The following is a 27,124-nucleotide window of genomic DNA, read 5'->3' on the forward strand; positions in this document are numbered from 1 at the left end:
CATCCCAGGCAAGGTGATGTGCTAACACTAATGATCTAAATGACAAATCTTGGAGTCTGAATATTTTTTAACTGTTCACTGTCCTAATGACTTTTGAGATATTTATTTGTAGTTTACAGACATCGATGCACTGAATTCAAATTACTATTATAATGATTCACTTTTGCATATATATTTTTGTTTTGTTTTGTGTGTTTTAGTTTGATTGGTTGTTGGTTGTTTTAATAAATTAAAGCAACTTAGTGAAAGAATGTATAAGGAATAAAATAATTGACATATATTATTATAAATTCGAATTTAAAAAAAAAACTATAACTCTACATTTGGCAGCGGTTACAAATCCGCCACTATATCTTAAAAGAAGTTTTTAACAGATAACATTTTGCAGCGGTCAACAACCGCTGCCATCTACAAACAACCCTATTTACGATTTAGTAGCGGTTAAAACCGCCGCAAAACTATGTCGCCGTAAAATACCAATTAACAGTGGTTATACCAGCAGTTACTATTAACTGCTGCTAAAGATTTAGCCGCTCGCTATCTTCCAGCGGGTTACCAACCACTGCTATCCGTTCGACAGCAGTTAAAAACCACTGCTAATCGACTGCATAACCACTACTATTTACCGGATGTGGTGTAGTGCTAATACGAGAGATAGTTTTGGGCATAAATACACACCACATCATCCTTTGATTTAAATAATGTTATGTATACATAGAACTATTTTTCATTTAGTTTTTTATAGTATCTTTTAATACGGTAGGTTAATGACTAATTCATTGCAGATTAAAATTTTATTTAGGAATTTAGCGTTGGCTATTAATAGGGGTAGCAAATGGACTAGTCTGCCCTGCCAAAAGCTCGCCATTTGGCGGGCTGGCCCTCTCCACCCCGTCTAATGAGGCGGTCCCGAATTTCTTTCTTGTTCTGTCTAACGGCGGGTTGGCAGATTAAATTATCTTTTATAATTAGTTTTTTAATTTTTTATTAATAAACTATGAAATATTAAATAATATATATATAATTTCACAATCATTTCAATAAATTTATTATTTCTAAAGACATAAAAAAATTATAATTTCTAAATTCACACACATTAAAGTCTTTATAATTTTAAATATGTAATAAACATAATAATAAACCAAATTTTTTGAAATAAAATAATAAAACCAACATTGTAAAAAATAAAACAAATATCATCTAAAACATATAATTAAATATCTTCAAGTCCATAATCAATCAAACGTGGATCATAATCCAAATTATAACTTAGAACATCTTCAATTATCATTTTCAATTATTAAAAAAATGATGAACCTGCTGGAGAAGCCCACCCACCCCGCCAAAACCCACAGATTAAGTGGTACGGATCAGGCGGACTTTTTAATTGTGGTAGTTTTAAATTTTTCAGTTCGACGCTTTTTTTTGCGAGTTATACGGGCAGTTTAATAAGTTTCAGTCCGTTTACTATCTTTAGCCTCTAAATTACTATATGTATAAGACAAAATTTAAACTATCAATATTTATTTAAGTAAATTAGTGAATTAACCATTATAACCAAATTAGTTTATATATAATTGTTTAATAGTCTCTATTTATCCGTTTAGTAGTTTGACCATATTATGATCCATAGTACTCATAGTCCAAGATCTCTTAAATTCATTGACAATTGGAGAACCTACCTTGTTTAAAGATGCCATTACTAAGAGACAATAAAATAAAATACACAGAGAACAATTAATATGCCATATGATAGATGAAAGAAAAATGGTTGGAAGTTAATAATTTTTAGTATTTTTATAATATTTAATCAGTATAAATATTATATTATCTTTAATAAATAAATTTTATTAATTTATATATAAAAATTTTAAAAATTATATTAATTTATATATGTACAATTTTAATAAATATAAATATAAATTATATATTTTTTATGTATAAAATTTTTATAAATATAAATACAAATTATTATTAATTAAATACTAATAAAAAATAATATTTTTACAACATTATTCTAAATCAAAATCAACCTTTGTTTAGGTGGCAAATATATATAAGTTGTTGAAGTGTCAAAAAGAATGTGTGAATGATATGGCTTCTTTAAGTGTTGAAATACTTGAGGTCCATAAAAGAAGCATCACATTTGAGACAATGTAAAAGATTATGGCCAATAAAGAAATTAGAAGAATTAAACACGGTGAGAGAAGTGAAGTTTTGACCTTAAACTATACATTGTTAGGTCCACGTCGTCCATGCCGTTCTTTGAATGAATGGATCCATTTTTATTTTATTTATTTCATAATATTTTTTGTAACATATTATTATATCAAAGAATTGATGAGCTTTCTTGAATTTTCTTTGGCTTCCTAGCTAGAATAATGGTGATATATAATTGTATGAAAAAGTATAGGGGGAACGTATTATTGTTTCGTACGCGTTTTTTAATTTGAGGCTTGCAAGGCTAGCTGTGATTATCAATCTTATTAGAAAACATTTTGGTCACTACATAGTTTACTTTTAAAAAATTGTTCACTTGTTAAACTATTTTAAATAATCGTCAAAATTACTGGTTTTCTTTCGCTAATAAAAAAAACGAAAATCTTGGTTTTTATAGTTTTCAAACCTACAAGTTAATTATCTTAAAATTTTTAATTTAGTTTTGTAGAAGATACATAAACAAAAGAATTTCGTATAATTATTTACTTCTACTATAAATTGACACCACTTTAATAAAAAAACAAAAAGAAAAAAATAAAGAAGTGTGCTAACCTATTTTTATAGGTTCATTTTAACATTATTATTGTATATATATACCACGAGAGAATTACACATATGTAAAAATAACATTATCTTCTGTCCATAAAAATCTCATCAGTAATATTTTACCGATGAATTGTTTTTCATCAATAATTTACCAAAAAATTTTCTTTTAATAATTTACTTTTTGATTTGACCAAAATATATTTTTATATTGTGAATATAATTGTGGTGGATTATTATTATTATTATTATTATTTGAGTCCATTCTCTGGAGATACATAAAATGAGGGTTCCGATTTTTTTGTTTCGACTAAGACTAGACGAGGTTGTGGTTATCAATTGAGGTATATTTTCAAACCTTTCTGAGTTTTAGATATTTTCACCTAATTTTTTGTACTTTGTTTAATTTATTTATTTCACTTTCAAGTTTGTGATGTAGTGACTCTTGAAGTCTAATAATGTAGGCTCCAGGCCAATATGTTGTAATGTGTGGTTATTATTATTGTAGATCTTCCTTCTATAATTGTATTTTCAAATTAAATAGTAAAGTGTATATATATATATGCTTGTGGCTTCAAAGAGTAGTATATAATATGAGTGAATTACACTCAAAGTCTTTGTATGGGAAAAAAAGAAAATTCTTATAAAAAAATTTGACACTTTTTTTTTTCTTTCTCTCTTTGATAATTGAAAAAAAATATATATATATATATGTTGAAATTTAATTTTTGAGTTTGAAGTGTGATATATATACATAGGTATTTATTTTTAGTTTGTCTCATACTAAATTTCTTTCAGTGAGATGACAAAAATTAAATTTTAGATTTTTAATTTTGGTTATTAAAATTCTTATACAATATTATGAAACTACTTATTCTAAAATCTTATTCTAATTAATAAGTATATAAGATACAATCAGTGATGGACCCAAAAAAATTTAACAGTGGAGACAAAAATATAATAAAATATAAGTATAGATATTTTTTTTTTACTTCTCACCATACTCAACAAGTTAAGGACTAATTCTTTGTAAATTTGAGTTCTATATTTAAGAGTTTACAATTGGCAAGTAATGAGTTACCACACATATGAGACGGAATTTGAACCTCCAATACTTATTTAAGCGGACGACTAAACTTATCACTTGACCAATTTAAATTAGTTTAGATATATATAAAATTTTAAATTAGAACTATCTATACATATTAATAAAAACTAAAAATATATACACAATCACTTATTATAATATTTAAAATAATAAAAATATAATTTCATACACACAGTATAATATTCAAAATAATAAAAAAAATTTATAATGACTTTTTTTTTATTTTTAAATAACTAAATATTATTTTTCCATATATATTCTTAAACAATTATTTTATTTTTTATTATCTCATATTTAATTGCCAAATCTATTTATTATCATTTTTATAGTATAAATAAATTTTTTAACCAAAATAATTACAGTATATTAAGATATAGATATTATGTTTTTTATCTTAAATAATTTTTAAAAAAATACTAATAATTTTAAGTTATATTTAATTAAAAAATTAAGTTTGAATTTAAAATTATCAATTAATTAACTAATATAATAAAATTAATTATCACTATTTTTTGAGTTTATTTATTTATTTTTATACTAAGTCAAATTTAACAATATAATTATTATTATGTGTTAAGTTTAACAAAATATTTTTTAACAAAATACAAAAAAATTATTTATATTTTATTTTAAGACAAAAATAATATAACAAATGGTATATATATATATATATATATATTAAAAATTTTGTTTTTTTTTAAGTGTGGGTCCGTCCGTGGATACAATATTATGATATATATTTATACTATTAGACATAAATATAGAACAAATGAAGATATTCATTAATTATAAATTTATGTTAAACTTTTAATTTTAAAATGCATGTGTATAAACTAACTTTAGAAAGTATTATCATATAAAGGTATTTTTTAAGGCACACATAATTTTTAAAAGTAAAATTTATAAGAGTGTATGAATCTTTTAATTTACCAATTTTTTTTTTTAAAGACAAGCTAAGCACCCCTTCCAATAAGTAATTAGTTCCAAACTCATCCTAATAAATGTATCATATATAATGTTTAATCTATCTATTTTAAAAAAAAAAATATCACTTAAAATAGGATATTTATGAATACCAAATTTAATCTAAACATAAGGGGTAAAACCAGTGGCGAAACTTAAACAAAATTTTGGGTGTCAGATAGAAAATAATTGTCAAAATATTTTTGATATAGATTCATTTAAGATAAACTCGTCTAATCTCATCTCTCTGGTTTAGGTGATATTGTCAAATTTAAAACTGTTTTTCAAGATTTCGTTCCAAAAAGTTAAGATTAAAGTCATCAGATGTAACTTTTTGAACTTTTGAAGGTTATATCTCACTTTCTTCGTGATTCATTAAAGTAGAAGAACTATCTACAGGTATTGATATTGTAAAAGTTATATGTTCTCCTTTTTAAATATTAGCCTTCCTCTTAAAAAATATATCAATTTTTTATTTTTATTATTATTTTATATAAAAATTTAAATATATATTCTGTAAAATATATAAAGAAGAAGTTAGAAAGACAAATATTAAAATTTATAATATTTATTGAATTTTTTTTATCAATTTATATAAATACAATAATATTAATATTTATTGAATATTTTATTATTTTTTATCATATAAAAAATTAAATTAAATAAATAGTAAAATATAAAATAATATTAAATTAAATAAATAAAAATATCTAATTTTTTATATTTGAACTTAAAGATAGAGAGAGTGTTGTTTATTGAACTTATTAGATACTTTAAATCATAGTAAAGTATTTAAGTCAATTAAACTATTTTTTATAAAAAATTTGGAGGACCATAACCCCCCTTGTCTGAACTAAGCTCCACCACTGGATAAAATGAGTTAGATGTAAGCCCTAAAATAATATATATAAGAGTCCTAGGGTTAAAAACTGTCTTTTTATTATTATTATTATTATTATTATTATTATTATTATTATTATTATTATTATTATTATTTGAAGTAAACGTGCATAATGCCAATTAATAAAAAATTCGTGAAGATGATAAACAATTATGATATGAGTAGTTATATAATACGATTTACTTTATAAAGTAAAGTATCGTTTTTGTCCTTAATGTTTGGGATAAGTTTTATTTGTGTCTCTAATTTTAAATCGTCCTATTTGTATCCTTAACGTTTATAAAAGTGATTCAATGTTATCCTATTATCAATTATACTAACAAATTATATTATATTTTTCAGTTATTCTCACTTGAATGTATTCATTCTCAATTAGGTCTCACTTGCATGTGTTCGATTTTAATATTATACCCACTATTTGTGTTTAGATTCAATTATGTCCCTAGAAAAGTGAATTATGTAAATGTTGTAGGAATTAGTTTCAATATTTGATGAGCTATTTTTCGGAGTAGATCATCGATTCTATCCCAAATATTTATATTCTAACTTTAAGAAGAGATTTTTAAAACTCAAACCAAAACGCTCATGATGTGTAATTGACGGTATGATAATATTGAATCACTTTTACAAACGTTAGGGATACAAATAAGACGATTTAAACGTTAGAGACACAAATAAAATTTACCCCAAACATTGGGGACAAAAACGATACTTTACTCTATTTTATATTATATTCGATATGTTATATATGTACGAAAATATAGTAGCTATTTGTCAAACAGAAAGAAAATACAATATGAACTCTGAAAAAAGATACTGAGCAAATTAAATGCATACTGTGCATAAATTCCGGATGCTTACTTTATAGTCCATTCAATATTTACTGCGTTTAGTTTAAAAAAAAAAAGTACTGAGTTTATTTTATTTTTTAATTAGTGTAACATAATAACTAATTAATTAATTAACTATTTTCTTTCTTCGTTAAATTAAGATTATAGAAATTTCAAAGTCGTAAAAAGACTTCTCATTCTAATAATTGCCTTATTTTTCATTGAAAGAATTAACTAATACCATTATTAATTGGTATATGCCATTGCTCAGATAAGACAAATTAAAAGGAACAAGAAAGTAATTGACAAATATATAAAGTAGAGTTAATAGTCAAAAACGTCTTCGAAAGTGTCCTCGATCTTCATTTTCATCCCCGAAAGTCAAAATTAATCAAAAACGTCCTCGAAAGATATCCGTGTTGATCACGTTCGTCCTTCCGTCTTCTCGGTTGATCAGATGGCAAACGGCCGCTTACGTGGCACGTTAACTGCCAAGCTGGCCAACGCCAGGGTGTAGGATGTTGTTGCTGACAAGATAAGTTTCGTTTAAGCCATCAAATTAGTCCTTCGAGTTTATAAACCCTAATCCCAAAACGAACGATAAATACTTCGAGGTGATCACTTTCGGTGGCAGTAGAGGTAACTAGGAGGCGTAATCCCTGGCTGGCTGCGTGGATGGAGAGAGGAGATAGTGGTTATGGTGGCGGTTTGTCACATGCATCGCACGACAATCATGGATCCAGTGTTTCGATGCGAAGGAGGAGGGTGAATGCTCATGATGGATCATGTTTCTGTGGGCTGAAGACTGTGATTAAGAAATCTGGGACAGCGGAGAATCCGAATAGATTGTTCCATGCATGTCCAAGGTACCGGGTGAGTGATGGTAAAGGAAGTTAAAGCTTTTTCATGTTCTTATCCTCTGTTGGGTGTTTTCTGATTTTTTTGTTTACTCCCATATGAAATTGCAGAAGGGTAGTCACTGCAATTATTTTAAGTGGGTTGATGATGATGAATTTGAAGCAGTGGGTGTGTGTGGTACAAAGAAAGATGCAGGAACTGATATGGAGGTTGAAGGTGAGTATGATGAATGGAGGGTGAAGGTGGCATGAAAGTTGGGCACTGTGGAAGCTGAAGTTAGAGTTTTTCATGTTCTTATTCTATGTTGAAGGCTTGTGTTCTTTCAGAAAACTCATTGCAAGCCTTGTTTCTCCAAACCATGATGATGTGCCTCCTGTTACTTGCATAGTTTCTGATGGTGCTATGTGGTTCACTTTGAAAGTTACTCAAGAGTTCCACATCCCTCACTTTGTGTTTTTCACTCCCAGTGCCTGTGGCATGCTGGGATACATTAACTTTGAAGAGATTCGGAAAAGAGGTTATTTCCCATTGAAAGGTGCTCTCTTGTATTATATTTTGACAAGTTTTTATTTGTATCATACAATTTTTTAATAGAATAAAATAAAAATTTATTCTTTTCAGATAAGAAGAATCTGCTTGATGGATATCTTGATACTGAAGTTGATTGGATTCCAGCAATGAAAGGAGTAAGACTAAAAGACCTTCCCACATTTCTTAGGACTACTAATCCTTCTGATGTAATGTTCAATTACAACATAGTAAAAGTGAACACTGCTATGCATGCCAAAGGGGTTATCCTTAACACCTTTGAAGACTTAGAATCAGAGGTTTTGGATGCCATCAGAGCCAAATACTCCAATGTCTACTCCATTGGTCCATTATCAATGCTATTCAAACAGCTCTCAAACTCAAATACTCAATTGGAGTCGATTGATTTGAATCTGTGGAAGAAAGACAACAAATGCTTGGAATGGTTGGATAAAAGAGACAGAGGTTCTGTTGTGTATGTGAACTTTGGTAGCTTAGTGATTATGACACCAAAGCAACTAAGTGAATTTGCTTGGGATTTGGTTAATAGCAAGTACCATTTCTTGTGGGTCATAAGGCCTAATCTTGTGCATGATAATAATAATAATGGTGATGGAAAATTAAGTGATGAATATGTGAATGTGATTGAAAGATGTGAGAGGGGATTGGTATTGGGGTGGTGCCAACAAGAGAAAGTTCTGTGTCATGCATCAATTGGCGGATTTCTAACACATTGTGGGTGGAACTCAACATTGGAGAGCATATGTGAGGGAGTTCCAATGGCATGTTGGCCTTTCTTTGCAGAACAACAAACAAACAGCTTCTATGCATGCAAGAAATGGGAGATTGGGATGGAGATTGAGTGTGATGTTAAGAGAGAGCAGGTTGAGGGGCTTGTGAGGGAACTCATGGAGGGGCAAAAAGGGAAAGAAATTAAGGTTTATAAACTCGAAGGACTAATTTGATGGCTTAAACGAAACTTATCTTGTCAGCAACAACATCCTACACCCTGGCGTTGGCCAGCTTGGCAGTTAACGTGCCATGTAAGCGGCCGTTTGCCATCTCATCAACCGAGAAGACGGAAGGACGAACGTGATCAACACGGGTATCTTTCGAGGACGTTTTTGATTAATTTTGACTTTCGGGGATGAAAATGGAGATCGAGGACACTTTCGGGGACGAAATTGATTATTAACTCATATAAAGTAAAATGCAGAATGAAACGTGTGAGAAATAATTTAAGTTAACGTTATTGGTGAAAATGATAATATTTTAGGATACATGAACTCAGTTATGGAACAATAATAACATTCATTTATTCAAAGACTTCTCTCGTGTTCATAAAGTAATAAATTAAATAAGATTGAAGATGAAGTTTACATTAATGAGGGGATATATATAATATAACCTCAATACATAGTACAAACCAAAAAATGAAAATGACTTCAATAAATTAAATAAAAAGCAACAACCAACATGTTTCCACTATCACACACAAAAATAAATTTTCATCGAAAGATGAGCAAGTCTTAAAAAATAGTGGATAATGGTAAAAATAATAAGTTATTGGATCGTGATATGATGAAGAGTATTTTTTAATTAAAAATAAATATTACTAATTAATTTAGATTTATCAAGAAGTTAGCTTACTCATTTTCTAAAAAAAAAAAAAAAACATTATGTGTAATATACTTTTTTTATTAAAATATTTAGTTATAATTTTTAATCTTTACTAGATTTCAGTTTTTACCAAAAGAAATCTTTAAGTTATTGGTTATTATTTTTTCTAATTAATTTCTTGATGTATTTTTAAATTTATTTTTTTTTCTCACAACTTAAAAATCTTTAAGTTTTAATGAATTTTCAATTAGGTTTTTATATATATATTTTGATTGAGTCCCTATATTATATCAGATTTTGTAATTAAGTCTCTATCGTGATAAAAACGTTGTAATTAACAGAATATTTCATTAAGCAAAACGAATATACCTAACATTTGACTAAATATTCTATATAGTTTAATAGAATATTCCGTTAATTTTAACGTTTTTGTCACGATAGGGATTTAGTTACAAAATCTGATATGGTATAAGAACCTAATTGAAAAGAAAAAAAATATATAAATCTAATTAAAAATTCGATAAAATTATAGAAATAAAAAAAGTAATTAAACCTAAAATTTACTCAATAAACATGATATATAATAAGACACAATAATGTACGCAACCTGTATAATAGAATAAAATGTTGTTGTTGTTGTATTACACCAAAAAAAAAGTAAGATACAATATTTAATATATTATTTAATAATAAAAGTAAAACGGACTAAAAATAGTGAGTACATGTAAGTAAGATATAATTGTTTGTTATTGAATAAAATCAAAAGAAGCCATATGGCCAAGAAGATTCTGAATAATCCATGACCATGTTTGAGTACTGAGAAAGTGGAGAAGAAGGAGCATTATCATCAAACACTAGTTGTTGCTGCTTGCTACTTTCACCATTATCATGATCATGATCATGATCATCATTATCATCATTTATCAGCGAGTTCAAGCAGTTAATAAAATCATCATCATTCCACGAAGCCACATTATTGTCGTCGTTAATAATAATATCATTATGATCATTGTTACAACACCATTCAAAATCTGGGAGCTGAAGGTCTTCAAGGAAGTTATTACTTGAACTAAAAGAAGAAGAAGACGAGGACGAGGACGAAGATGAAGACGAAGACGAAGGGGAAGGATCAGAAGAAGGAACAAGAATCTCATGTGGTTCTATTATTGGTACCTCATCAGTGCAGAACCCATTGATATCATTCATTATAATAATCTCATCATCCATTATTATTGTGTCATCAATTAAGGGTGGTGGCATCATCATAACCATTTTCTCTTCTCTTTCTTTGGACTCAGTAGTAGTATCTGGTTTCTCTTCCTCTTTGGGATTGTTTTGGTCTTGAGTTTTAGGTAGTTCATCATGGTTGGGGTCAAAGTCAACATTGTGAGGAGGTGTTTGGTTGCTCTGTTCTTGAATTTGTTGATTATTGGAGAGTGGCTTGTGAGTAACAGGGTCAATGCCCATTTTCTTCAGCTTTTTCTTAATGTGAGTGTTCCAATGGTTTTTAATCTCATTATCTGTTCTTCCTGGCAGATGAGAAGCAATTTTCGACCATCTGCATAATAATCAAACACAAAATTATAATTATAATTGACATTAAGATAAGAAAAGAAAAGAAATATTCCATCATAAGGTCCACGCGGAGTTATGATATCACTTGAAACTTGAAAAGGAAGTGACTACTGACTACAGAGTATTGTCATGTTTTTTACATGAAAAAGATTTAAAAATTTAGTTTTAGAAATAAAAATTATACCAAAATTTAAAGAGTCGAGGGATTATAATATTTTACACAGTTATTCAATCATATTAGTTTTTTATTATTATTTACATAGTTAATATAAAAAATAATTATTTTTATTGATGTGTTACGTAATAAAATAAGAATACATAACAATTTTAATATTATGATGCTGTTGCCAAAACTTTTTTTTTTTCCTTCTCAGAGAAAAGAAGAAATATTTAAAAAAAAAATAGAAAATAGAGGAAAGACTAGGTCTACAAATTTTGCACGTCTCATCTAAGGCAGGTTTGTGGCATTGGGGGGGACCATAATGTTTACTCTCTCGTCAAATAAAAAATGTACAACTTGGATGGCATGAATTACACAAATAAAAAAACTTCAACAAATTAAAGTTAGTGGCTTGGGTGTCATTAAGGTATCTTTTTCTTCTTTTCACTTTGGTTTAAATCATTTCCTTAGATAAGGTTACTTTTGCCATGCCAATTATTTAATTTAATCATTGCAAAAGTTTATTATACTATGATTAAGCATGCAGAACAGGTGAATATATAAAACCATGAAAGTAAAACAATATTTTCCTAAAGCCAAAAGTGTATTCAGACCCTTGTTACTTTTAATAAAATTATTAGTTCACTTAATTTTACTTATCCGATCCACTATTTTTTATCTTTAAATTTGATAAAAGTTTAAAGAGATAACAAATAATATTAATTAATCTTAAAAAAGAGGTTGGTGTGAAAAAAAAATAACCTGTTTCCTAGTTGAGCATGAAGGTCAATGACCATTTTCTCCTCGTAATCTGAAAGAAGGCCTCTCTTTAAGTCTGGCCTAAGATAATTTGTCCACCTTAACCTGCAACTTTTTCCACATCTTAATAGCCCTGCAAGACACCATACCTCATATTGTTAGAATTTCAAATTCACTACACAAGAGATTCGTTATTATTTCTGCTGAAATATTTGGAACAAAAAATTTGTAACTCCCCACCCAAAAATCAAGAATGCAAAAGAATTATGCTTAAACATAATCCAACAACTAAATTAGAAGTGGTAGAAGCACAGTACAAAAAACCATAAAACATATTTTTAGAAGCATTTTAAATATATCATAAATCAAGTGTTTCAATAATTTTAGTAGTTGATCTCAATCATAAAATATATATAATTGAGATAAATAATTAAAATTAACGAATAATATTACTTAAATACTTAATTATTTATCACACTTGAAATGTTTGTCGTGCTTTTATTATGTGTCAAGTATGAGTGTTTCTTTTTCTTTGTCTTTGAATGGGAACAGAATGAAAAAATGCATTAATGAACAGGACAAGACAAAGAAAGTGAGGAACCAATGAAGTCTTCATGTTGTTATAATTTTGAAAGACTTTATTTAATAAAGAAAGCAACTCAATGGCAACTAGCAGACCCTTAAATGAAGTTTAGATTTGTGACGGATTAGTCATTGATATGTCGGGTTGGGAGATATCGTGGAGAAAAAAAAAAAAAAAAGAAAGCATGAAACTCCATTGATGAAAGATTAGACACAGACCTGCAAGCTTAGGCACAGCTCTCCAACAACATTGGCCATTAGTGAGGAGGAAGCTTATGAGCTTCTTGTCCTCTTCTGCTGTCCATGGTCCCTTCTTCAACCCAACTTTGTCACAACATGGTTGCCTTCCCATCTTTTCTTTTCTAAAAATGTCAGTTTTATATATATTGATCCGGTTCTAATTGAGAGAGAAAGAAAGAAAGAAAACAAGAATGTGTGTGTGTTGTGTATGTGCACATAAACAAGGTTGGATCGATGGAGCACCACCACCAACTTATATATATATATATAGTCATGATTGATCCCTGTAGCTATAAAACTCCAAAAGTCCCAAAGTCCACTATCTCTTATTTTTATTTATTTTATTCAATGTAATTTTTTTTTTTTAAGTTTTTGTGTTTTTTATTTTGAGAAGTTTTTGGAATCATCAAGTTTTAATATCTTTTGTTATTATTTTATGAGTATAAATATTAAATTATTTTTAATAAATAAATTTATTAATTTATATGTGTTGAAAAATATAAATATAAATTGTATTAATAAATATGTGTAAGATTTTAGTAAATATAAATATAAATTATATATTTTTTATGTATAAAATATATATAAATACGGATGGATATTATTATTAATTAAGTGTTAATAAAAAATAATAATATTTATTAGCGATGTAATCATTTTTATTTTTAGTTTTTGGAAGAATGGTGGTATGGACACGTGTCAATCAGGGATAGTTACATGCCACGTCTTAGTCAGATAGCGCCACCTCATCAACTAAGCTTATTGCTTTAGAATGAAGCGTGAGATACTCCACTCTATAAACCTCCCAAAATGGTAAGATTACAATAAATAAATAAATAAATAATATAAGGTTAGAAGAATACTCAAATACTGAAATACATCAAATCATGTATGCAGCCGCGTTTTGAATTTATTTTGCAGACATTTCATATTTTTTTCTTAGAAAAATATATAAAGTAAAATTATATTACGAATTTAGGCAAACTTTATGCTAAGAATTAAAGAATTTAGAATCACCACTTTGAAAGCGATTTACCTAACTACTATTTTCTAACTTAGAATTAACGGACCAACTATTTAAACAAAAATACATATATCTTAGCATGCACTACGTATAACTTTGTTTTTCTTTTTCTTCTGTTTTTTTTTTTTTTTTAAAAAAATCCTGTGACTACTGATGGTTAATAATATGATTATTATCAAATAAACTATTTACTCTTAAAAAATAGTATATATTATCCAAATATTTCATTTGAAAATTTTTAATTGCCAAAATTAATCATTCCTCTATTAATATATTCAAAATGATTTTGAAAAAAGTTGAATATTTTAGTTGAACTCTAGTGCGGATTTTACAAATCACACGTTACCAGCAAATGCACTGAATCGTACCAAGTAATTACTTATAGTGAGTGAGTGTCGATCTAATGAGAATTAATAGACTAAGCAAGCAATGGTTGATTAGCTATTCTAGTTAGACAAATTAAAATGAGAATTTTGATTATCAAATAACATAAAAGACAATAAAATAAAGAAACAAACAATGAACGGTTGATAAAATGGTATAAGAATAGAGTTAAAGTTTTGGAGATGTTTAAATGTCGAATTAATATTCAATGTCAACTACCTTGATCATACAATGATTAAGTTTATGACAAACCCCAAATGATTAAATTTTTATTCCTAGGCAATCCAATTTCCTCTAATCAAACTAACCGTCAATTTCTTGATCGCTCGACTGTATTAGAGGGTTAAGTTCAAATTCCGATTTATAAACCACACAAACCCTAAGAACCCAAAAGCATGATGCAGTTATATGTCACGTACCACATTAAGCCCGAATAATTAAGGAGTTGTGAGAAATTGGTTTCAAGCTGTAATTCTGATGATATAACTTTTCGAAGATTCAAATAGAATTCAAGTGAGATTAGAGTTATTTTCCAATAATCACTAATTCTTAGGATGAAGAACAAAACCAATTCTTAAACCATAATTAAAGCATTAATCAAGAGTAGAAGAACATATAATTATTAATCTATCAAAGTAAACAGAATTCCAAACCTTAAGAATGGAGGTTTAGTTGCTCATGGTGTAGAAAATCCTAGCAGAAAAAAAGTGTAAAAGTGCAGAATGAAAATTAGGAGAAGAGAAGCCCCTGCGTGGGTGGATCTAAATCCTATTTATAATCCTAATTAAAATTGATTTAAAACTTAAATAAAACTGTAAAAGATCTTTTCTAATAGTTATGTAATTTACAAAATCAAATCTCTAAAAGCCTTGTTGATTTGTTACAACGTGTGATCCTCATTGTGATTCTCGTTATTGTCACTAAACGTCGGTGACTAGGCGTTTAGCGCCCCTCATCCAGCAAGCCTTGCACGCACAATATGGTCTTCGGCACTAAATGCCGGTGAGTGGGTATTTAGCGCCAATTATCCAGCCACCAGGCGTGAGTTACAAACTCCTGACGCTAAACATCGAGTCATGGCGTTTAGCGCCACCAGTCCAGAGGAGAATTGTCTTATTTAAGCTCTTGCAGTTGTGCGTACACGCAGCACATGTGTACGCGCAGCACATGCGTACGCACAGCACATGTGTACGCATGAGGCTCCTTTGCTTCGTCATGCACTTTTTCATCAATTCTTCATCCAAATACTACCTAAAATCAATCAAAAGCCACAAATTTAAAGTAGCATCTAAAGGGGGATAATCCACTAAAATTCTCTAACAAATCAACAGAAAACCATATAAAACATATAGAAAAGCCACTAATGATGCTCACACATCAAACTCTCTGGAACGTTGCTATATATAGATATTGAAAAGTTCGGAATAAATGTTAGTTAAAATATTGTTGATGGTTCTAGTTGAACTTGAGAAGGGGGGTTGAATCAAGTTGGCTTAAAACTTAAAGTTTCAAGCTCTGTTTCAGCAGTAGCTCGAGTTGCAGGAGATTATTTCATTTTATCTTATGTACAGAATAAGTAAAGAATAGGGAAGAGAAGATGAAGGCTAGAATGTATCCTGGTTCGGATTCTTCGTGCAATGAATCCTACGTCCAGTCTCCACCACAAACCATGGTGAAATTTTCACTAAAATTCACAGATTACATACACCAATACTATTGAATTACTCCCTAATTCAACTAGTATCTACCCCCAAACTTTCTTCACCAAACCTTAGCTTCCTATAGTGCTGTCCCAACTAGGAAGGAGAATCTAAACAGATTCAAACTCTCCAAGTGCTCACCCAACTTGGCAAGGGGAACAAATCCTAGTTCAACAACTCAATACATCAGAAATCTGTGGCTATTCTGCATCACTCATGCCTTTTCTCTCTTGACTTTTCAACCTCTCAATATTAGCCTTTTCAAAACAGAAAATGACACAAGACAGCCATAACAAAAAGATCAAAAATTAAGTTTGAGTAGAAGAAAAAGATTCAAGCTCAATGTTTTAGATGGTGCTCTGAATGTGTGCTCTCTTTTTCTTGCTTGAAGTGATAGAATGAGACTTGTTATATATCTTCAGCTTGCCTTCATTTTTGCCTCTTCCATTTTCTTGTACCAGCTGCTCGTTGGAGCTGTCACTGCTGGCAGGCAGTGCTTTCTTCATCCTGCTCCACTACGTCTGCTATCCGAGGAGCTCGACCACTACCTCTGCTGTCCTTTGTTTTTCTTTCTTCCTTGGCATGCTCTCCTTTTTTCATTTAGCTCCATTTTTCTTGGGAGAGTGGAGATGTCCTTGTGTCCTTTCTAGCTTTTACAGAACCACACCTATTCTTGCATGATACAGTTGTCCTCTTATAACATTTAGCAATACATAGCCATTCAATTTGCTGAACGGTGTTCTGAGAAGCATTGGGCTTGATTAATATACTTGGAGCACTAAGGAGCTTATGTTGGTTTGGGCTGGTGCAGCATGAATCTTGAACAATTGGGCCTGCAACAATTAAAACACCCATTAAACAGCATTGGGCTTTCAACCCAAAGAAATGTTTGTCATCATTTGTAAACTCAAAATCAACTTAGACTTAACAATTGTTAAATAATATACATACATTTGTATCTTAGATAAATTCGAGGAAAATACACTTATATAAGAGATTTCTTAAAGATTAACATTGAGATATTAAAAAAAAAACACAAAATCCTTGGATTATTGGACATTATTGGACGAAAGGGAAGCTCAACATTGCGGCCTAGTATAGTAAACCCAACTCACGTGTAATCCGAGTTAACTGTAGTTAGATTAGAATTAGTGAAACTGAATTTAGTTAGCTAGTTAGTTAGAATTAATCTGTCATCCTAGCACTAAGTTAGTTATTTGTATGGTTAAGTTAGCTGGCTAGTTAGTTAGATTTAGATTTTGGAAAGTTGTATATATAGCCAGAAATGCTAATGTATTTACTTGAGATTAACCATAATTACAATTCTACTTTTGTATCTCTCTCAAGTTCAATATAAGGCATGGAGAATCAAGACTTTTCAGCCTTAGATCTTCAAAAGTTAGCTTCATTGATGGATCGGTTCGCAATAATGCAAGGACAGATCACTCAATTTGTCAGAGCCAACATGGACATGATGCAAGATCTTCCTCCAAGAATGAGCACGAGCTTAATGCAAGATCCCTCTAGTCCCTATTTTCTACATCCAAGTGAGAATCCAAGTATCACACTCACTCCAAACCTTTTAACGATTTTGAACTATCACTCATGGTCGAAATCAGTGTGGTTGTCTTTAAAAACAAGGAACAAACTTGCATTCATTGATGGATCGGATCATTGCCTAAACCTGAGAAGACAGATTGCACTTTCGAAGTTTGGGATAGGTGCAACACTTTTGTTCTTTCTTGGTTGCATGCTTCCTTGAGCAACGAAAATTTTCAAAGTGTAATGTGATGTAATGTAGCATCAGACTTATCGAAAGACTTAAAGTACAGATTCTATAAAGGAGATCTCTTCAAGATAGCTGAGTTAGAAGAAGAACTTTTATTTGTCCGGCAGGAAAACATGTCAATCATTGCATTCTTCACAAAGATGAATCTCTTTGGGAAGAATTAGAAGAGTTCAAACCGATCCCTGCGTGCAATTGCATGGGAGATTGCTCATGTGGATTAGAACTCATAAGAGGATACAGAAAACAAGGGCAAGTTATGAGACTCTTAAGATGCTTAAATGAGGAGTTTGCTAATGCTAGATCCAACATAATGTTGATGAGGTCCCTCCCTGATGTTAACGTAGTTCTTTCTCTCCTAATACAACAAGAAAGACAGAGATGATAGAATCAAGTCAAGAAAAGGTGCTAGTAAATACTTCCAACAGTGATGATTTTATTGGTAATTTTTGGAGTAGAAGTGGTACAAACTCTTGAGGAAGAGGGAGAGGGAAAGCTGGAAGAAGCTGTGGCCAAGGATGAAAATGAGCAACTAAAAAGTGCTCTCATTGTGGCAAGACGGGTCACTTAATTGACACTTGCTACCATAAACATGATTTTTCACTACACTACAACCAGAATTCAGCAAACTCAGCCTCAAGAGCAGTGAACAAGAAAATTACTGATGATGAAATTAAAAAAGTCAGTAGTTCAACCTCAGGAAATGATGGCAATGGACTAAGTTCTCTATTCTCCAAAGAGCAAAGACAAGATCTTATTGCTCTATTTTAAGATGATGCTGGTGAGATTGCTCATAACAAAAATCAGCCAATTGAAATGCAAACCCTTCTCAAGGTATATATCACATTTTGTCAATATCAAGTCACAAATTGAAGCAAAATAATTAAATTTTAGACACTAGAGCAACAACACATGTGTCATTTTTTCTAAAATTCTTCAAAAACTACTATAAAATAAATCCAATTAATCTTCAATTGCCTGATGGCTCAAACACTGTCTCCACCATCTGTGGCACAATATATTTTTAAAACAACTTGTATCTTACAAATATTTTATATGTCCTTTGATTTTCATTCAACATAATCTCCATATCTAAAGCTACAAAAAGTCTACATTACATATTCTTGTTTGATGAGTTACATTATAAGATACAGAAATAGAAAATCGTAAAGATGATTGGCATGTCTAGAGCTAAAGCTGGGATGTAGATATTGGAGTTCAAGTCATGCACTGATTTAGATTTGCATACACCACAAAATAAGTACAATCTTGCACTCATAGCAACACTCACCACAGATTCGGCATCCAAAGATATATGGCATAGTAGGTTAGGACACATATCATTAGAAAGATTAGATATTTTGAAAAAGGATTGTGATTTTTTTTTGTCAATAATAAACACTATACCTTGTGAACATTGTCATTATGCAAAACAGAAAAAGAACTCTTTTTTCAAACAGTGTCATTAAATCTAAAACATGTTTCGACTTGCTGCATATTGACATTTGGGGACTATTAGTAGTTTCATCTATTACAGTTTACAAATATTTTTTAATAATTGTAGATAATTTTAGTAGGTTCAACTGGGCTTATTTCATGAAACCTAAAATGGAAGCAGATGGTTTAGTCAAAGCTTTTGTTAAGTTAATTGAAACCCAATTCAATAAAACCATCAAAATCATTAGAATTGACAAATGACAAGAAATTCATTATGCATGATTTTTATCGTTCAAAAGGTATAACCCATCAAACTACTTGTGTTGAGTATCCACAATAAAATGTAGTGATAGAGAGGAAGCATCAAAAGATTCTGAACATGACTAGAACTCTTCTATTTGAGAGCAATTTACCAAAATAATTTTTGCACTTTGCCACTGCTCAATTCATATTATAAATAGAATCCTAAGCTCTTCAATACACTCCAAAAGTCCATATCAAATAATGTTTGATGAGATATCTTCAATCCAACACCTCAAAACCTTTAGATTTTTAACCTTTGCAACAACACTCACTGCACATAGAACAAAATTAGAAAAAAGAGCAAGGAAATCAATTTTTCTAGGTTTTAAATCTGGTGTTAAAGGATATGTATTGATGAACCTACATACTAATGACACCTTCATTTCAAGAAATGTCATCTTCTATGAAACAAATTTTTCATTTCATCAAAATTCTTCATCTAGTTCAGCTAACTCTAATACTGTTACATCACATGTGTAATGCATAATCACCAAATTCATCATAATCATTTTTTTAATGATGTCTTCGATCCTCCTATGTCCATCACACATAAGATTCTTAATGTAGAATCTCATCACAACACTGTCCACGTCTTAAATTATAGACATTTCAACATCTCATGATACATCTATTAATACTTCACGTAACACTAATGCACCCACTCACTTGTCACTTACACCTCCCTCACATCATGTATCCACTAATTCTATTACTAATGCATCACTACCACACAATACTAACACTATAGCACCACTTAGAAGGTCACTTAGAGCTAAGAAACCTCTGCATATCTTTCTGATTTCCAATGTCCACAGGTCAGTAAAGTTAATTAGAAACCATCATTTTCATCTACCAAATATCCTTTCTCGTAATATCTCTCATACAATAAGCTATCTTCTACCCACAAAGCTCTGACCTTGGCAATTGACAACATCACGGAGTCACAAACTTATGAGCAAGCAATCCAGCATAATTGCTAGAAAGATACAATCAAAAGTGAATTTCGAGCTCTTGAAGATAATAAGACTTGGATCATAACTTCTTTACCTAAAAGCAAGAAGGCAGTGGGGTGCAAATAGTTTTCAAAATCAAATTGAAGCCTAATGGGAGTGTAGAATGATACAAAGCAAGACTGGTTGCAAAAGGTTACACTTAATTGCTTGGTTTCGACTTCTTTGACACATTCAGTCTAGTGATCAAGATGTCTATCTTTCGAGTTTTTCTTGCTCTGGAGGGCTGGTTTCTCCACTAACTTGATATAAACACTGCTTTCCTCCATGGCGATCTTCCTAAAATAGCCTACATGAAGGTGCCTCCAGGGCTTTCAGCTCCATCAAATAGTGTTTGCATGCTTGAACGCTTACTATACGTCCTTAAACAGGCAAGTCGCCAATGGAATCACAAACTCTGCAGCGTACTCAAAACCTTAGGATATACTCAATCCAAGGCAGATACTTCCATATTCACTAAAGGGACTAGAGATGATTTCACTGTCATTCTGGTTTATGTGGATGATCTGGTTTTGGTTGGTAACAACATGCTTGAAATTAATAGAGTAAAAAAGGTCTTGGATGACAAGTTCAAAATTAAGGACACTGACAATTTAAAGTACTTCCGGAGTTTCAAAACTGCTCGCAACAAGCAAGGCATTGTCATGAAACAGAGAAAATATGCCATTGATCTTCTCAATGAATTTGACATGCTAGATGCCAAACCCATTTCGACGCCAATGAATTATGCCACCCCATTGTCGAAATCGTCAGAGAATCCTCTCCCTGATTTCACTCCCTATCATAAGTTTGTAGGGAGGTTATTGTACCTCACAAACACAATGTCTGACATCTCTTTTTCATTCAACAAGTTGAGTTAGTACTTGGATTATGTAACAGATGCACATTTTAAAGCAGTCTTACACATACTCAGATACATCAAACAAGCACCAGTTTGAGGTATTCTCGTTACTATCTTATTACCAGATCTGTTCATAACTGGATACTTAGATTCACACTAGAAAATTTGCTCAGACACACGAAGATTTGTTTCAGATTTTTGCTTCTTCTTGGGATCAACAATTATCTCATGGAAGAGTAGAAAATAGGTGATGGTCGCTAGATCCTCGACATAAGCAGAGTAAACCAGGGAAGATAGTTGAGTTACATCTTGAGAGATTTTCAAACACCAATGAACAAGTTCATCATCATTTATTGTGACAATTAGTCTGCTATGCATATTGTAACTAACCCCGTGTTTCATGAGCGAATCAAATACATAGAAATCAACTGCCACACCATGATGGATAGATTTTAAGATGAGTTATTCAAGTTACTGCCAATTCTCACTAAAGAGCAAGTTGTAGATGTTCTCACGAAGAGTTTGGCTCCCGATCCATTTTTATTATTTTATCACAAGCTATTAGAATGATTGATGTCTACATTCCATGCTTGAGGGAGGCTATTGGATGAAAGGAAAGCTCAACACTGCAGCTTACCACAATAAATCTAACTCACGTGTAATCCAAGTTAATTGTAATTAGATTAAAATTAGTAAAACTGAATTCAGTTAGTTAGTTAGTTAGAACTAATCTATCAACCTGGCACTAAGTTAATTATTTGTATGGTTAAGCTAGCTAATTGATTAATTAGATCTAAATCCTGGCAAGTTATATATATAACTAGAAATGTTACTGTAATAACTTGAGATTAACCATAATTACAATTCTACTTTTGTATTTTTCTCAAATTTACTCTATTCCCTCATAGCTCTAACTTCATCTCCGATCCAAATTTTACCTCAACATCATAGAATTTTGACAAACATTAGATGCATACATTTATTTAGAGTTTAGATGAAATTAATAAGACTTTTGAGCTTTTGCTATTTTATTACCCAAATAATTAAGCAAACAAAATCAAGCTTGAAATTGTGAAAGGATAGAAAGGATATGTTATTTACACATGTGGCTGTGGTAATATTAATATCCATAGAGGCATAAAGAAGATAACATACAACATTGTGTTATCAATTTGGTTATGGTAATTGACGATTTACCAACTTGTGTATATTTCTAAGAATTTTTTATTCTTTCATAGTACATTATTTTCATTTTTTTTACTAATAATATTTTTGTTATTGCTATTATATATATATATATATATATCTAGGAAGACAAAATAACAAGAGTCACATATTATTAATCCATACATAATCATAAATTAGTAATAATACGTAGGAAATCTATATCTATATAGAATGGATAAACCATCAACACGCAAGACGGTACTGAAAGGTTATATATATTATTGAAATATATAATTTTAAAAGATACATACGATGAATAAATTTTTTAACAGTTTAAAAATATAATGATAAAAATAATAAAAAAATACCATTTGTTATAAGTAACAAACAAATTTTATTTTTGATAAATAATTTATATGTTTGATTTGAATTTTTGTGAGAATATTTAAATAATTATTTAAAAAAATTATATGCAATTAATTGGAATAAATTTTGATTTCTAAATTTATAAATTCATTTTCTTTTAAAAATTTTAGGTCATTTGAATTTTGTGAATCATATAAACTTGCAGTTACAATTTTCACAATTTTAGCCTTAACTAATTAAGTATATTTTCTTTCACTTTTTAAATGTCTTATCCAAATTTAGTAAGAACCTTATCTTTGGTTTATTTATCATTAACTTCTCTCTTAGTTTCTTCTTAATTATTTCTTTACATCAATTAGGTTTGCAAAATCTAATAGCTAGAAGTGAAGATAACGGGATAAGAAAGTGAAATAGGTTGCGTAAAGAAAGGCTTACTTTAAAATTTTTTGAAAAATGTTTGTGCTTTTTAAAAGTATAAGTTCATTTAGTAAATTAAAAAAATTATATATTAGTTTGTACTTAAATCTTTTAAAAATTAGAATATTTTTTAAAGTAATTAAAAAGTAGCTTTTTAAAGTTGTCTTCTACTTATTAAAATTAAAAAATTAAATATAATTTTATATATTAATTAATATCTAAATTTAATTCTATTAGTATATATTATAGTATTTTATATTTTAAAAGTTATTTTATCAAACATATTTATTATTGTTGTTATTTGTGCTTATTAAAAATTATTTTTAATTTAATTTATTAAATATAGATGTTATAACTTTTAAAAAATTATCTTTTATAAGTTACTTTTAAAAAGTAAAAATTTTATTAAATCAAATCTTAAGGTAGAGTTTTCAAAAATGAGTTATTTTTATCAAAATTAAAAAATCTAATATAATCTCATATATTAATTAATTTTTAAATTTAATTCTTATATTTATGTTTATTATGGTACTTTTAAATTTTAAAAGTTATTTTACCAAAACATACTTATTACTTGTGCTTATTGAAAATTATTTTTTATTTAATTTATCAAATATAAATACTACAACTTTTAAAAATAAAATCTTTACCAGACCTAATTTTTTATCAATCTCCTCATAACCTAATTAGCTAAATTGTGATTGTGATAAGTTAAACTATTCTAATAACTTGACAATACAGCAAGATTGAATCATAGAATATGACCAACAGAGACAGAATCTTACATTGTATATTGCATAAAATTATAAATCTTATCCAAAATATAATTAAATTAAGAAAATATAATGTATTTTTTTGGATAATTATAGGTAATGTTTAAATCCAAAATAGACAAGTATATATTGAAGTAGTCTTTCTTCACTTAATTTTTATGATAGTTAGCCTCATGATAAAACAAAAATTTAACAAAAAAGTTGTTAAATTATTTTTTCTGAAGAACATAAAAATAAAAATAAAAATAAAGGAGAGAAAATGAAATTTCTATGAATGTTCGTGAGCAAATTAAATGTGGTCTAATTAACTGTGTAACTCCTTGTGAAAAAATGGAGAACATCACAAAATTTCTTTGCCATAGATATCAATGATATAATATAAATGTTATTTTAGCGGTTACTTGTAAGACCCGGTCAATTAACGGTTAACTAACTCATAAAATGAGAATTTATTCTAGAAAGCCAAAAATGTTATTTTTATGGCTAAATGTGATAGAGGAGATTGAGACGAGAATTTTGGTACCAATTTTATAGAATTCGGACCAAGATTGGACCGAACGGGCCAAACCGGTCCAACCGGACCCAAAGTGGGCCCTTGGCCTAACTAAACTAAACTAAAACCCTAGTTTTCAGCACTCTCTCTCCTCACTTAGCACTCAAACACGCTGAAATTGGTATGGAGGGGGGAAGAACACTCTCTCAAGTTCTCTCCCTTGGTTGATCTTCAAACCACCATAACTTTTTATCTAGAGCTCCGATTGCCGCTCCGTTTACGGCCACGCGTTCACCGCGGAGAGCTCTACAAAACCCATACAATCAATCTTGAGGTAAGCCACGTTTTACTGTTCGAAATTCCAGCCCTTGATTTCGAGTTTCATGAGCAAAAATGTTGAGATTTTGGGTTCTTTGATGTTATAGAACCCAACTCTCTTGAAGGAGAAGGTTAATCTTGTCTCCTTGGACCTTGGGTGTGGTAAGATTCTCAACCCTAGTGTAATTTGTTGTTCTATGATGTTTGGGTATTGAGATGTTGTGTATGGATATGATGATTGTGGCTTAGGTTGTGTATATGTGAATATTGGAGCTTGATTGGTGATTTTGGAAAGCTTGGGAGAGGGTTTTGTGTGACAAAATCTGTTCTTGGAGGTGTTGAGACCTTGAGAGCTTGAGGAAAAGTGGTTTGGAAGTGCTCCGGTTGAGCTTGGGAAATCGGCTAAGGTATGGTTTCGGTTTCCCGTATCTAATATGTAATGTGGTAGGAAATACTTAGGCTAGAGGCCCTAAGATAGGCATTGAATTGTTGGTGTTGTTGAATGGTTGAGATATATGATGTGTTCATATATGTGATTATGAATATTGATGCCTTGATTGTGTGATATATAAGAAATGAATGTTGTGATATATGCTTGATGGATGATGAAGGTTGAATTGGTGGGTGGTACCATGTTGATGGTGAGTATGATGTTAATTATGTATAGTGATTGCTGATTGGAAACGGTATTATTGGAAATTGGGATGAGGAAGGATGTATGACATGATATTGTGTTTGTCCTTTAGCCATTTGATTGAGGAGTGTTAAAATGGTTGGATGTGGTTTTGGGAATTTTGGTAAAATGTCAATATGTGAGTTGAGGATGGCTTGTTGTTGATTTTGGTACATTTTGAATGATTTCAAAGAGAAGGGTTGAAATTGGCATGTTTTGATTGATTTTGAAAAGAGTTGAAAGTGGCTTGTTTTGAAAATGGCACTTTGTGGTTTTGTATGAAAACATGGTTTTTGGGCATACTTTGACGGGAAATAACTTGGACTACGGATCTCTGATTTGTGCCAAATCTGTTTAGAAATGAAATTGGATCCGGGATGTCCATGCCGTTCGAAAAACGGGTGAAAAATGATTTAAAATGAGAGTTATGACCGTCAGAAGATTGGGGGTTGAATCTGTGAATTCTGCAGCTTTTAACTTAGAAAAATTTTAGCAGAATCACCCCCCGCGCGTAGGCGCACTTGGCGCGTACGCGCCGTTCTTCGAGAAAGCACCATCCACGCGTGCGCGTGGTGTGCGCGAGCGCGTCGATGCGCTGCATCGAATGCCCAGCCATTTTCCCGAGAGTTGTGCCAAAGTTGTGCCAGTTTTGTGCCTGGGGCACAAATGTATCCGCGCGTACGCGTGGCTGACGCTTGCACGCCGTTTGGATATTTTTCAACCCGCGCGTCCGCGCGTATGACGCTTGCGCGTCGATGAGTTTTGTGGTCATCCGCGCGTGCGCGTGGAGTGCGCGTACGCGTGGCCCTGTTTTCATCCCAAAGTTGATTTTTGAGTTTTAAAAGCCAAAATTCATACTTCTAAGCCTCCGATCTCACCACTTATGTCTTAAATCATTATGATATGCCTAGCATGAGAAAAATGGCTAGTGAATGTGGTAACTTGCGAGTGAAGCAAGGGAAAAATGAATGATCATTGAGGATCAAAGATGATTATGTGAGATGCGGAGAATGGCGGTGGAAGTGCTTGTTATGCCATGGGTCGAAGGGCCATAATTGTTAATGAATTGGCTGGTTATGGATTTAACCGTGAGCCGGATGGCTGGATTATGCCGTGTGACGGCGGAGCCATGTTTATGGCTAAGTATAAATGCATATATGCTGTTGATTGAATTGTGAATGTTTGCACTTCCACCATTAGAGATGAGGGTTTCCCTGGGTAGTAGCAATGGCTAGCCACCATGTGCTCCAGGTTGAGACTCGAAGCTCTGTTAACCCAATGTCGTAAGTGTGGCTGGGCACTGTGAAAGGCCCGGATGAGCTCGCCCCCATAAATATTCACCAGTGATGGTGATGGATAAATATTCACCAGTGAGGGTGATGGAAATGGATCATGATTATGATCAAGTTTATGATGAGTATAACTCGAGTTGGGGATGCACGACAGAAGGACAGTCCAATAGTTAGCTACCAGGACTTGTCGGATTGGCTCTATAACCGACAGATGATATCATCAGCCACTAGGGACAGGCATGCATCATAAGCA

The 27,124-nt window shown here is 30.8% G+C and overlaps 1 protein-coding gene and 2 pseudogenes across 1 annotated transcript; 2 read left to right on the top strand and 1 right to left on the bottom strand.

The window, feature by feature from the left end:
- Positions 1-7,711: 7,711 nt before the first annotated feature.
- LOC107606773 (7-deoxyloganetin glucosyltransferase pseudogene) lies at positions 7,712-8,916 on the top strand (annotated as a pseudogene).
- A 1,358-nt stretch (positions 8,917-10,274) lies between these two features.
- LOC107609721 (uncharacterized) lies at positions 10,275-13,109 on the bottom strand. The gene is made up of 3 exons (XM_016311738.3): positions 12,867-13,109; positions 12,069-12,198; positions 10,275-11,129 (listed from the first exon to the last, which is right to left on the bottom strand). The coding sequence occupies exons 1-3, from the start codon at positions 12,997-12,999 to the stop codon at positions 10,331-10,333; spliced, it is 1,062 nt and encodes a 353-aa protein (XP_016167224.1). The 5' UTR covers positions 13,000-13,109; the 3' UTR covers positions 10,275-10,330.
- Positions 13,110-17,355: 4,246 nt separating this feature from the next.
- Positions 17,356-18,552, top strand: LOC148550436 (uncharacterized; annotated as a pseudogene).
- Positions 18,553-27,124: the final 8,572 nt, after the last annotated feature.

Source organism: Arachis ipaensis, chromosome B7 (assembly GCF_059453495.1).
Source record: "Arachis ipaensis isolate K30076 ecotype BB chromosome B7, ASM5945349v1, whole genome shotgun sequence".
NCBI classification, from domain to species: Eukaryota; Viridiplantae; Streptophyta; class Magnoliopsida; order Fabales; family Fabaceae; genus Arachis; species Arachis ipaensis.

Coding starts and splice junctions, on each gene's coding strand:
- LOC107609721 (XM_016311738.3), bottom strand. CDS start 12,999: ATGGGAAGGCAACCATGTTGTGACAAAGTTGGGTTGAAGAAGGGACCA. Junction 12,199..12,866: donor AGCTGTGCCTAAGCTTGCAG/GTCTGTGTCTAA, acceptor GGTGTCTTGCAG/GGCTATTAAGATGTGGAAAA. Junction 11,130..12,068: donor CATGCTCAACTAGGAAACAG/GTTATTTTTTTT, acceptor ATTATTATGCAG/ATGGTCGAAAATTGCTTCTC.